Genomic DNA, 13,862 nt, shown 5'->3' on the forward strand with positions numbered 1-13,862 from the left:
CAGCGCCGCGACCCGCCCTGACCGGCGCGCGGAGATGACGCTGATGCGGCGCACGGGCCTGGGCGGCTGTGCCCGTGAGTCGGACCGCGGGGAGACCCGCGGGGCGCGCGGCGGGGAGGAGACGCGGAGCCGAGGGACGGGGGGCTGCGTGGGAAGGGGACGGGGCTGGAGCCTAGAGCAGCGGGCGGGACACTGAGCCAAGGGGGCGGGGATAGGCGGGAAGGAGACGGGTCTGTGGTGCAGGGGTGGGGGTGCAGCATAGAGGGCGGGGCTTGAGCCTAGAGCAGGGGGCGGGACACTGAGCCAAGGGGCGGGGCTTGGTGGGAAGGGGCGGTGTCAGCCCCAGGTTGGGGTTTCCTAGCCAAGGGCTTCCTTGGCAGCAGAGAACTGACACCAGAGCAGGGTCCGGGCCCCAGAGGATTTAGGCTCTGGGTGGCACGGAGCGGGCACGAGCAGAGCAGGGAGGAAACGTCAGGATGGGCGTCCGTCTGCCCATGAGACTGGGCGCTGCACCAGTTCCTGTTTGTCTGAACGGGTCCGGCCTCCCAGCAGTGCTGACCAGTGCTGCCCAGATCCAGCGGGGCCAGCTGCCCTGCCCCTGCAGGCCGCTTCCATGGTGCTGCCGGACCAGGGGGGCCTATTCTGCCCAGTTCTCAGCTGTGCACAGGCCGTTTTAGGTGGAATGAGAAGCTGTTTTACCCTATGATCGTGCAGGACTGAACCAGCACCACTTGCTCTTCTCTTTCCCAGGGGAGCTGAGGCGTAGCTGTGCACCATGGCCCTGGCGGTACGCTGTATCCGTCAGCTGCATCCGCTGCTCCATAGTTTTCTCGCGGGAGCAGCCAGGTCACCCCAGCAGGTTCCCGCAGGCTGCTCAGCCCTGCTCCTGAACGCCTCCAGGCCGCACGGGGTCTGTCAAACAGTGCCGACCAGGCCTGTAGTAACCAAGAAGGGCAAAGGTAAGAGAGAGATCCCCCTCCATGAGTTTGCCGCTCCTTATCATGTCTCCCTGCCTGATGGAAAGCAAAGCTTGTTGTCTCGTCTCATTTTCTTGTGCCTGTTTTTTGGGAAATGCTTGTTTTGGTGACCAGAAATCGCATTTTCCCTTCTCCCCCAAAAGACTCTCCATTGTCAGACTCTGTGTAGGATGTATTTAATTTAATTTCAAGGTCCCTGAACACTCTTGTTGCAACAAACAGGACTGTTTGTATGAGTAAGGCAAGCAGGACTTGGCTCCTGGGCTGCGTTTAATCTGCAGCTGCTGCATGGACTGTGATAATACCAGGGTTAGCTTTACCTTGGCTAACTCCAAGCCTGGCAGCACAGAGCTCACGAAGAGCCAGTTCACTAAGCAGAGTGCTCTGTGTAAGTGTCCAGAGCCCCTGGTCCAGGAAGGAGTTGCAGGATCAGGGCATAAATTAGCTATCCTCCCATTCCAGGCTGGAGTTGGTATCACAGCGCACACAGCATAACTTCCAAATGCATCTCAGATCACGTGTTCAAATGCTGAATTATTTATGCATGTACAATGTGCTTATGTCACTGCAGCCCAAGCACTGATTTATTCCTTTCAGTTTTCTGATACGGCTGCTTGGTAGGAGACTCACGTTTGTTTGTAGCACAGAGATTAACTGCACGTGCAATTTGCAGCTAAAGGAAAAGGGCAGTCCCAAGCCAGAGTGACCATCGATGCTGCCTCAGTGGAGGATGTCATCAATTTAGAGGAAGTCAATGCAGAAATGTTGTCGGTGATGGAAGTTCTTAGGGAAGATTTCAGCAAAAACCTCAGTATCAGAACCTCGGCAGGTCAGTAGTTTGCTGGTGTAATTCTGTGCTCTCTGGGACTGAGCTGAACGAGCCTCCCCAGCACAGAGCCACGTCTTTAATTTTCTGCAAATTGATTTTCATCGTACGGAGTGGCTCACCAGGTACCGCATTACTCCACCTTAAAACCCTCAGCTAAAGACTTTCTTCACCCTGAGCTTGACCAGGAAGAATCCATTTTTGTTAATAACTTCCTGAAAATGGCTTTTGTAAGTGGGAGATGTCAGAAATGTCTAACCGAACTGTTTGCAGATGTGATGAAGAAGCAAGCTGTCAGCTAATGGTGCAGTAGGGCAGGAAAAATCCAATTGCCATTAAATTAGCCTTTTGGAAATTGCCATCAGGCTGGTGTCTGGCATATGCAGGCTTAACTCTGCAATACATATTTGTGGTTAGTGACCTTTACAAACCCTGTTCACTTAGCAAATTTTGTGCTTCGGGAAGGACCTGAATATATTTGACTTAGCTATGGTTACTATAACATGCCGAAGCCACGTGTGGATTCGTGAGCAGTATCCTGTTTCAGGAATAAAACTTAACATTAAACAATGAGCAAATCTGAATCCTTCACCACCCCCAACTCTGGCTGGGGTACTTGAGTCCTTAATGGTGTTGGAAAGTGCAACTCAGTCTCTTAACTATTTATTTTAACCTCTGTTATTTTTTTTATCATGCTGATAAAGTGCCCCTTCTCCCTTGTGCTTTCTGGCCTGTTAACATTTTGCAGCAGAAAGTGGAGAGCAGATTAAGAGGAGCTGAGGGAGAAATAAAATACGTTAGCCAATGAACTGCACCTCCTCCTGGGACTTGGGAAAGAGGTGGGGGGTTTCAAGGAACACTGCCAGGTTAAAAATCACATGAAAAATCTCTATCAACATCCCCCATCCCTTGAGTTGCATGAATTTGAAAAATGACGTTTCCCTTTCACTCTTTATATTTACCTTTTCCATTCAGGCAATGAACACAAATAAGGCAGCTTCACTTTCCTGTTGCTCTAGCTTAATGCCGAAGTTCTGCTTTCCAAATATCACAAGGGGATGGATAAATGTAAACTACAGGGCTGGCTCTGCAATGGAAAAGTAGACAGAATTTAAACACCCATCGTCGTCTTGTCAAATGCTTATACTTTGCATATGCTAAAGAAAGCAGGAAAATAAATGCCTGTTTTAACTGCTGTTTTGTGTTGGACAGAAAACTGTGGTCTAGGATTGGCATGCTGCTGCATTCTTGTTTGTTTTTTCAGGGGCTCTTGATCATATTATCGTGACAACGAAAGATGGAAAGTTTCCGCTCAACCAGCTTGGGCAGATCTCGCAGAAATCACCTCAGCTTATTATAGTCAATATGGCTAGTTTTCCAGAGGTAAGCTGCCATTCCCGAAAGCATTTCGAAGTCCAAATGTGAAGAGAAAGGGATGGAACGGATCAGAGGCAAAAGCATTTCATCCCTGTCCACACGCCAAGTAATCATTGCTGCACAGGGCACCCACCATATCACAGCTGAGTTCCATCCTGTGTCAGGGGGAGAAATCCCAAGATTGAAGCTTTTGGGGCTTGTGTAATAGTCTTCCATCACTTAAACCAGGGGTGCCGCAAGTGGCATGGGCAGCTCTCTGCACCATGCAGCAGACTGAGGGGGGACAGGCGGCATGGTTGCAGAAAGGGCAGGGAGCAGAAGCGAGCAGCAGATCAGGCAGGAAGCTCAGAGCGTGGAGTAGAAAGCAGAGTAATAGATCAGGCAGGGGATGGGGGTCAGAGTAGCACTTGGGGAGGGTGTAGGCAGTTCAGATCCAGGTCTCACTGTAACTGAATCCCAAAGCTCTGGGCTGAGGCAGTTTGGACAACTCATTCTGTGACTTAGTCCACCTGCAGGAAGGAACTGAGACTGGCCGAGAGGCAGGGGCCGTAGCAGGGAACTGCCACTCTACATGCCAGCATCCTACACCAAACTAGAGGCCTGCTTCACTGTTAAACTCCAGCTACAACTGCCTGTCTATTCAGGTCATTGTGTAACACATACACTGGGAACCAAACAAAGGCTTCTGTCTAGATTTACAAGGAGAGGCTAAACACCTGCACAGCATTATTCACATACTGACGCATTATGTTGTTTACAGCATCTGTCTGGCACTTGCATTGTATTAAACATCACACAAGTATTATGTGTAAAGAGCATGTGAAAGAAAAGCACAATGTAGATAGATCTGCTGGGCCAAACACAATTTGTATTATTTAGACATAAAGTTTACAGAAACTGTTGGGAACTTCTTGGGGAGCAATTCATTTGCTGTATCAGGGTGAGGCAATAGCCTGGTATTTTTTTCCCTTCTTCCATCTCACCCAACATACATGTTAAATAGTTTGAGCTGTAGAAAGGAAACTAAGAGCTAGGGAAGGGACCATGGAATAACAGGTTTAGGCTTCTGACTTATATGATTTCTCCATTACTTTCATGTCTTAAAAGGTGGTGACTGGGTTTTACAACATTGATGCAACATTATTTGCATGCACTGAAGACATAAATGCTGCATGGCTTTAACCTCTGCCATGATTGATAAATGGTGCACACTATAAATACGGTCTATGGTAGCTGCCTGTAGGCTACAAGTTAATGATGGGAAAGAGGAACAGAACCATCAACACTCTTTTAAGAAAGCATAACATCAGTGTATGAAAAAAGGTTCATGTCTTTTTTTTTAATTGCCCCGTCAAAGAATGACTTAAACCAACAAACTGGCAAGAACTTTTCAGCAGAAGTACCTGATAAAATCTGAAGTTTTGTTACAGTGCAACCATAGGGTTTGCCTTTATGATCAGAAATCCCTGAGTATTGAAATCTGTTAAAACCTGGTTTGGGGATCCACGCTGCTCTAATGCTTGCTATTTCTAGACACCGTCTTTTCTTCGTTCCCAAAAACATCAGATGCTCAAATGCTGCACTGAAGAGAACTGTCTTCTGCTCTCTCCAAGGCACCACACCACATCCCAGCACATGCATTTTGTAAGGGAGAATGTTTAAAAGAGACAGGTTCATGTCCTGAGTGAGTCAATACAAAGGCAAAATAAAGCTAAAGCAGAATATGCAGCTCCCAGTAATTCTATACAGAAATTGTCATCAGGGGAATTTTAATATGGGAGGCGTTGTGAAATATAGCAAAACTGATCCAGCTGAGCACTTAAGCACATGCTCAACTTAAGGTGTCAAAGGACTCATGTCCCTTTCCACCTTGCTGTTCTTTCACGTGCCCTTTTGATGCAGTTGCGCCTCACTGATATGTTTGTGTGCCAGGCCGGTGTTGCAAACACCCTCAGGTCAAAAGAAGTATAAAGGGTTGGGTGCTCAAGTACTCCACTGAGTCAGGGCCTCAGTACAATGGTTAAAGCCAGCAGGCCAAATTTGTCCCTGGTGCAGGACCGCTGAAGATAACCGGACCCTCTCCACCAGCCCAGTTTGTGGTAGAAGGCAAAGCAACCCAAGTTAATACTTATATCAACACTGGGATGATGAAGGCATTGGGTACATGATAGACACTAGCCAGTTCCTAGGCCTACCTCTTGTGATGGGTGGAGTGGCCTTCCATGTCGGGTGCCTTCCTGTTGCCCGGGATGTTGCCTTGCAAGTGCCAGCAGGAACAGGGCTTGAAAAGTCTGTTAAAAAAAGAGGCATAGTGGGGAATGCCTGGGCTCTGTTCCACACCTCCCACCGTTGCTCGGGTTTAACATCACTGGACTGCAGTGAGGAAGGAGTCAGGCAGGTCGCCATTTCTAAATAGGCCCTGCACAGTTCCTAATGCAAAATGCTTACTAGCATCTTTGAATGCTGAGACTTGCCGCCAGCTCTGCCCCAACCCAGGCTGGGCCGTGGGGATTTGCTGTGGTTTTGATCTGCATTGCCTCAAACCATTCAATTGGTTTCAAAGAGGCAAAACTGTTTTCTTTTGTTGTTGCTTTTCCCTCCCCTCCACCCCCAGCTCACCGCCCCCAACACCCCAATACCAGGAGAGGATATAGTTTGCAATTCAGTGTGATCAAAGCTCTCCGCACCAGTGTAACTTCCTGATCTCACTGCTAACAGAACTAAATGCTTCCACGTTCAGTGGAGATGGATTGCCAGCTATTGACAGAGTTCTGGCATCTGGTAATCATTATTTACTAATTCCCTTTACCTTTTGATCTGGTTTACAGAGTACAGCTGCAGCTATCAGGGCTATAAAGGAAAGTAGAATGAACCTGAACCCGGAAGCAGATGGGATAATAATTCGGGTGCCAGTTCCTAAGTAAGTAATTACGACTGTCTATAAATTCCCAGTTACACAAGACGATGTCATGGACTGCACTGGATTCCTTTTGGGATCTCAGTTGTGTGTCCCCAGGAGGGAAGTGCACACGGTGACTGTACTGCCCTGACAGCTGCTTTCCACATCTGGTGGTTGAAGCCATCCCCCACTGCCCCAGAAGTATCTGGTGGAACCTCTTCCAAGCCTCTGAGCTCCATGCCACCGCACTTTGGTGTTGGCAGCTTGGCCCTGCCCAGCCCTGGGTGGTTGCGGCAGTTCGCGAGAGGCGGCCAGGCGCCTTTCAAGCCAGACTTGCTGAGTTGAGTGGCTGACTCACCACCACGTTACTGTAAGTCAGAGGAGCTTGGCCAGCGTCTAGCCATGCAACACAGTGGTAAACCAGGAGCAATAGGGGTGAAACGTCACCCAGCTCCTGAAGACTCAGCACGAGGAAATGCTGGTAGTGGATGCAGGTTTACAAAATAAGGGAGAATTCATTCACTCTCTTCTCCACTATTCATCCCTGCAATCTAAGTAACTGTTAATTAAAAATCCATATCAGTTCCAGAAGCAATCCCTTTTTATGTTCTCTGCTAAGCAGCTGCGCAGGGTCGAAACAACTCCTGTATTTAGAACATGCGCAAAGGTCTCCCTTGATAAAGGCACTGGACTTATATCTGTTCTCCATGACACTGGTGCAGATCCCAAATAACTCTGTTGACTTGAGTAGAGAGAGCAATACTTTCTGGCATCGCTAGGGGTGGTTTGCTAGTCACCGAGATCGTTTAGAGTCTGGTTCCGCTTCTGGTGGAGTCACGAGAGCTGACTTGGAAAGGAATGGACCCCGTGCATGTTACAGGTTTATTGCCCCTCAGGATCGTACTGAAGCATGGTGCTTTGCTGTGGATACTGCATCACTGGAAAAGCCCAATGGGCCAAGCCAGCTGTGGTTTTCTGTTTATTCATTTACATGAATCGGGCTCATCCATGGATCTAGATGGATTGTTAAGGTGCAAGCCTAGGGCTTGAGAGACCAGATCTGGGTCCCTGCTGCAGCACAAGCTTCATGTGTGACCTTGGGTGAATCCCTTAGCGTCCCTTTGCTGCCGGCCCCGTCTGTAAAAGGCCAGAGCTGCCCTACCTCACTTAACGGAGAAGGGTCGTGAGGATCTGCACTTTCAAGCCTGAGGTGCTTGGGTCTGACGGGGTGAGGCCCAGAGAGGAGCCTCAGATGGAAACAAGCATTGCAGAAGCACGGCACTCAGCACACCAGGCCCAGTGAGCGAGGGCACGTGGTGCATCGCCCTGCCCCGTGTCGCGCGGACTCACGCGGGGTGTGGATATTTTACGAGTAGGCGACTCCTAGGAGGTGAAGATGAGCTGCATTTTCCTCGGGCTGAAAGGAATTCGGCAATGCTTCTCTGGCCGTTCTGGCCATGGAGCTTGCTAATTGTTGGTGTCTGCCGCTTTCAGCAAAACTGAAGGAGATTTTCATTCTGTTCGCCGGTGCCGCTTTCTTCCAGGCGCTCTCTGCCCTTCCCCCACCCCTAAGGAGTGGAGGCAGAGAGGAGGAGGAGGGCGCTATTATCTTCATAATTGCCTAGGATCTCGGGCTGCCGCACAGTAGTTTGATTGTTAATGGGCACTTGGGTCATCCTTGAATATGAATTACAGAGGAGGAGAAATCCAGAAACAGGCAAATCTTTTTCTTTTTTTTTCTTTTTTCTTTTCCATTGTTTCTAAACAAATGGCTGTGTTCTCTCCCTCTCTTTTTGGACCATACCGGAGGAAGGACAAACCTTACCATCTCCCTAACTGTTCTCATCATTAGGAGACCCCCCAGCCTGCCCCCTTCTCACGGCTGATGGAAAGCCGTTGTCCTTATTCGCTTAGCGTTTCCCCAGGTGATTAGCAGGCTGGGCCATCCGGGGCTGGCAGGGTCTCATGATCATTTTGCAGTCAGCCCATGTCCCAGGCAGGTCTCCTCTTCAGCCTCATCCCGGAGCTCCCTCCCACCCTTCTGTAGCAAGACAGAATATTTAACGGGCTTTCAAAAAGCCCGGAAGCACAGAGATAGTTTGAAAATAAATCCAAACTAACTCATTCAAAAACAAGTCCTGCCCTTTTAAATGGTGCGTCTTGGAATTAGTATTTTTTACTTCTTTTTTTAAAGCTCTTCATAAATTTTTCCAGCTCCCTAACAGTATTTGCAAAAGGCAAACTGACACTTTTTGTGAGAGCCAGAGAAAGCAAGCATGCACAGAGAGGGCAGATGCGTGGCACAAGCCACCCAGAAGGCAGACAGGGAACCGTTTTCCCTCCGTCTTCTGTCAGAGCAGGTCATTTCAGATGTTCGCCTCTGTAGTAGGTATGGGCAGTGTTTTCCAGATCGAACAAATTTTTCCCCCCCAAGTGCTGGGGGGAAGCCTGGTGCTTAAAAAATATATAATACATGACTTCTGAAACATCTTTAGCTCTTAACACTGCCATGTTTTGTTCCAGTCTGTCACTTGGACGTGTGTGGGTCCAGCCTTGCCCTTGCACAGGGACGAGGGGAGCCTGAAGTGGTGATACCCGAGCATTTTCAAACTGCAGTTTGCTTTTCCCTGTTCTGTCTCTGCATCTTCCTCAGCTTCATAAAAAGACTACTTGGTTTCACTTCGCTTTCACGTCTGCGTCCCTCTCGTGCCCCTGCGTTTGTGCTGCAGGCGCTGCACAGGCCGCGTTTATTTGTATAAGAACGTTTCCCGTCTTTCACAATCCATGAGGACATTTCTGTCACTTTGATTTCTCAGGCAAATTCGACCTGACCTCTTGCCCTTTGTGGAGAGCCTCCTTCTTACAGCCATCTCTTTTTTAATCCATTGTGTTAGACTGGACAGTTTTGTCCATTAGGAATATTTTTGCACGGTCTTTACTGAAAGTCCGATGAGTCACTTGAAAGTTTAATGAGTCATTCTTCACTTTTTTTCTTTTCCCTTGAAGAAACACCCAAGGTCCCGAGCCTTGGGAAACTGAACTCAAGGCTTTTCATCTAAAAACGCAACTGTCCTTAGAGTCCCGCACTCCAGTTCTCTCATCCAAGCAGACGTCTGTCACTCACCTTGCACCGAGAAATTTATCTCGTATGCTGGGTCTCAGCTTGTATCTTGAACCGTCCAGGCAGAGTGTCCTGTTAAAGCTAATTCCCTCTATCGGGTCCCTCTCGTGGTCAGGAAATTCCTAGCATTTATGATCCAAACCCATTCTTACCAACGCACGCTTCTGCTGCCAGAAACCAGAAGTGGCCACATTGTTTTCACGCCGCGTGCGTGCACATGCCTCACACTTGAAAGAGACCATCCAAATGCCGCGGTGTTTGGACAACTGCCTGCCGGTGGAAGGAGACAAAGAGGAGATGCTGTCAGCAGCTTAGCACGCGCTTCTGAAACCAATTGAATGCCAGTAGCTAGGGCTCAGCTATTGCCGTCCCTGCATGGCCCCGAGTAGGGGTGCTGCAGACAAGCCTCACTGCAGGGACACCTGGACATGGGTCCAGCATCTCCTCATTTCTGGGGCAGTGCAGTGCCTGTGGGCTGCTGCAATAGGGGGAAGCGAACGGGACAGAGGCAGTCTCCTAACCCTATTCCCCACGGCTGGTTAGGCCCCTCCTGCTTCCTCTGCAGCCCTGGGCTTTGAAGAGGAGACAAGACGACTGCCAAACCATACAAATGCAAGGGTCCCAGGCCTGGTGGCAGGATTGCTGCACTCCAGTTCATGGCTGCCCTCGAATACCAGGAGCCTGGCTCCATCCCGGGAGCAGCATCGGCCAGGAATCAGCACCCGTTTCTGTGGCATTGCCGGTGGTGGGACTTGGGACCCTGCATCTCATTTCCCTGGCGAGCACCGCACGGCTGTGCTGCAGTGAGGAGACATCAGTGTTAAGCAAGGCAGATGGGGAGGCATGAGATCCGCGACCCGGTGCCAAGAACAGAGGAAGTCTGGCAGCACTACACAAACAAAAACATTTCCTTGAGGGCCGAGCGATACCCAGTGAGGCAGTCTGGCCACCGCCTGCCTCATGGCTTCATCCAGCCGGACAGCGAGGAGGCTCTCATGAGGCTCCCGGCCCCCGACACAAGCAAACAGACGCCCCCCTGGGAATCTGCCCTTCCCTGCTGGTTTTACCCACGTCACAGGGCTCCTGGCTCTAAATGCTTGCCTGCCCCCACACTCTGACACCGGTGCTTTACATCACATCTCTGTGACCCAGAGTTTTTGGCCCTGCATGAAATAAAGCAGCCAGGTATCTCCAGGACTTGGCCCCTCCAGGCACCCTGGCCAGAGACCCCCGACTCCCATCTGTCCCTAGCCATGCCTGTCCACCCCCTGGCCACAGCTTCAGCCCACGAGCAGCACAGCACAGGGATGTAAGGCATGACGGTCTGTCCTGGCTGCAGGTCCCTCAAACCCCCTTTTTGACGGCCAAATTCTCCTCAAGAAGAGCGGTGAAAAATGCTCGCTTTCTCCCCACAACTCTAGGATAGGAATAAATGCCCAAGCTGACTAGTCTGTGCGTCTGCAGGCATCTGCTGTGAGAGACCTGGCTGCCAAGGGGAGAAATTAAATCAGGCAGGACTTACTGGACTGTGATGACTTTGGAAAGGGCTTGGGAGTGAAAGCCCCATTGCAATGGATCCCTCCCTGCCAGGGGGCAGAGCTGGTGCTGCGCTAGCTCCCCCCTTCACGCTTCCCCATTCCTGCAGGAAGAGCCTTGGCCTCCACGCTGGGGCAGTCGATTCATCATATGCCACAACGTGTTTACTTTGCAGCATCCTCTGCCCAGAAGACTCAAGAGCTTGACCTAAGCTGCTTGGAAAACCTTAGCTGTGGAGTTCATTTTGCAGTCGTCAGAAGCAAGTGCTAGAAATGACTCATCTCCAGGGAACCAGAGACAGAGAGTGGTTAAGTGACTTGACCAGGGCCTGAGCAGGAGACAGTGCTCAGTTCCAGTTCAGACCTCTGCTGCTGTCATTCTCATGACCTGGCCCCAGTACCCCTCACAAAAGCCAGCCAGCCATGGAAACTGCGTGAGTTTTGCTCGGGTAATGACAGCAGCATCCAACTCGGGCAAAAAGCAGGGCACTGAGCATCTGAATTACAAGGCCAGGTTGCTGAAACTGAGTATAAACACACCAAGATATTAACCTTAGAGGGGAAAAGTCTGCAATCTTAGCTTCTCCTCAGGTACCATCTTACATGCAAGCTTGATGGAAATACCACGCGGCTCCAACACATTTGTGATGAGTGATGACCACTGGCTCGATCAAGTCTAGGCTCCAGCTCCCAGATATACTTTTCAGTCTAGTCCAGGTGCAGGGGGGAGAATAAGGGGTTTTAGTATGAGAAGGGCATTTCCTCCTGCCTCTTCGTGGCTTTGCAGCTAGATTAGGTGTCTCAGCTTAGGGGCTCAGGTTTGGAGTGCGAGCTGCCCTCCTCGCTCCCGCGGATGCCTTGGCAGCACAGAAAAGGAAAGCTTAGACATTTCAGCATGATCTCCTGCCACCATGCAGAAAGCCACAAGCGTAATGAGATCTGATCTAAATCCCTATGCTGCTGCCGTGCTTTCTGCCCCCACTCTGCCCCAGGCTGACTTGATCTGGTTGGAGAGGTGTCTGTCCATGGGTCTCCCTGCCATGGGGGCTGTTTCTCCACAGCCTGCGTCAGACCGCAGGACCTCGGCCAGGCTGTGCTGTGCATGACCCGGTGTTTCTTATTTTCTTGCTTTCTAGGGTGACCAGGGAGCACAGGGAGAGCCTTGTCAAGCTGGCCAAGCAGTACACCAACAAGGCAAAGGACTCCCTCCGGTGGGTGCGGAACAATGCCATAAGCTGTGTCAAGAAGACTGAGAGCACGGTGTCTAAAGACACTATCCATCTGTTGGAGAAGCAGGTATCCACCCCCCATCCGCCTCCCCGCAGTGAGCGTGCGGACTTCCAGCCACAGCAGGGGCAGACCCAGCCTCAGCTGGCATCCATCAGCCCAGCTCCATCACCTCCCGTGAAATCAGCCCCCGGTGCTGGCAGAGGCTAGTGATGCCATCCATGAGACACAGCAGCACTTGCCCAATAACTGCATGCAAGTGCTTCTACTGAGGCCAGTCACTCGGGGGATACAGCTAGGGCCGTGCCTCAGCACATCATTGAGCAGCAGTCATCTTCTGGCCTGGACAGCTGCTGTGCCACTCACGATAGGAAAGCCAGGTTATGCGGGAGAAGGGGCGAGTCAGGCTAACTTGGGTCTTGTGTTACATTGCCGCAGATCCAGCAAATGACTGATGATACCATGGCAGAGATGGACAAGCTGCTGGCAGCCAAGACCAAGGATCTGCTTGTATGAGCCAGCTGCAAGTGAGCATGGACTGGGTGCACTGATGGGGACCTCTGTGCTCAGGTAGCAACCCCATGCAGCTGATGGGACAGGTCAACTCATGCTTCACGGGCAGATTCACAACTTGATTACTCATCTGATTGGCTCTTGATTGTATTCGGTGGGGGATGAAGAGAGGAGCTTGGGCATGTGTGAAGCACTCTGGCCTCTTTTGAGGACAGAACAGGGCTGTGGCAGGGAAGTCTGGGGGAAAACGACAGAATTTGCAGTGCCCTCCACAGAGGCACACAGGAGACCAAGGGGCCTGTGCTGCTGTGGGCAATGCCAGGTGGGAGGGACTGGCATGAGGGGCAGCGATTTTGCTGGTGCCGGAGCTGTGACAGCACGTAAACTGAACCAAAACTTCAGCACCATCCATGGGGCCCCTCAATCCACAGCGGGAACTCTGCGGTGCAGCACTAGAAGCCTCCAGAAAGCCAAACTGCTCCCACAAGTCGCAGCTGCTGTGTGTTGCGGGCACGTTCATGGGGGGCAGGACTCAGCCCTTCTGGCTGCAGCATCTCTGCACTGGCAGGTCGTCCTTGCCGCCTGCCCTCCAGCATCCCAGCAGCTCTGGGGAAACAACCAGCTGCAGGCTAACCCTGCTTTTGGTGTGGAGCCCCTCCAGTCATCAACCAAGCCCCCCAGACAGGGTATGTTGTGCACAGACAGCACGGGGGGAGGCCACAGGTTCTTCCCAGGGCTCAGGCCGTGCCTGTCAGCAGTTCTTGGCTTTGTGCATTTTGGCCCAGCACATTTTGTTGTGATAAATGAATAAAGGAGAGGCACAAACCCGCGGTGGCTCCACAGCTGGCAAATTGCTTTCAGCCGATGGCTTCATTTCTTCTGACACCGATCAAACTGCCTTTCTTTCCCTCCTTGCATCGGCAGGACTTCTAAGTTACGACAGCACTAGACAAACCCACTCCCTGCCGACCTGGCCCGAGCAACACCCCAGCATTTTTAGGCTAAGCAGGAAGGTCTCATGCTCAGCGCAACACCTCAGACCAGCCCTGGGGAGTGGGTGTGTTTATTGCAACGGGAGTGCGGGTTTCTCAATGCGGTTTAAGGGTGCGATGGAAAGTTTATATTGGGGGGGGGGTGTTCCCAAAATAAAAAAACAACAAAAAACTCAAAACCAGCCCTGGCCGTGGTTGTTGCCAGCATCACCCACCCAGGCTCCCGTGCCCAGAGGGGCTCCCGGCACTGCCCACTGCTTCTGGGAGCCATTAGAGGAATTTCCTGCATGTTTATTGATATTCTGTGCACACGGCCGCAGCATCTGGCTCCGCCTCGCGTTAATTAGAAACAGATCGTTAAAACAAACAGTGCCGCCCAGACTGGGCAGGCCCCT

The 13,862-nt window shown here is 51.1% G+C and overlaps 1 protein-coding gene across 1 annotated transcript; it reads left to right on the forward strand.

Moving 5' to 3' along the window:
• Window positions 1-737: 737 nt before the first annotated feature.
• Window positions 738-12,820, forward strand: MRRF (mitochondrial ribosome recycling factor). Its single transcript, XM_019510858.1, has 6 exons — window positions 738-959; window positions 1,651-1,806; window positions 3,068-3,186; window positions 6,009-6,100; window positions 11,872-12,031; window positions 12,401-12,820. Exons 1-6 carry the CDS (start codon window positions 776-778, stop codon window positions 12,476-12,478), a joined length of 789 nt encoding a protein of 262 aa, XP_019366403.1. The 5' UTR covers window positions 738-775; the 3' UTR covers window positions 12,479-12,820.
• The last annotated feature ends 1,042 nt before the right edge of the window (window positions 12,821-13,862 follow it).

This window comes from Gavialis gangeticus, unplaced genomic scaffold (genome assembly GCF_001723915.1).
Source record: "Gavialis gangeticus isolate Ggan-Ray unplaced genomic scaffold, GavGan_comp1, whole genome shotgun sequence".
NCBI classification, from domain to species: domain Eukaryota; kingdom Metazoa; phylum Chordata; order Crocodylia; family Gavialidae; genus Gavialis; species Gavialis gangeticus.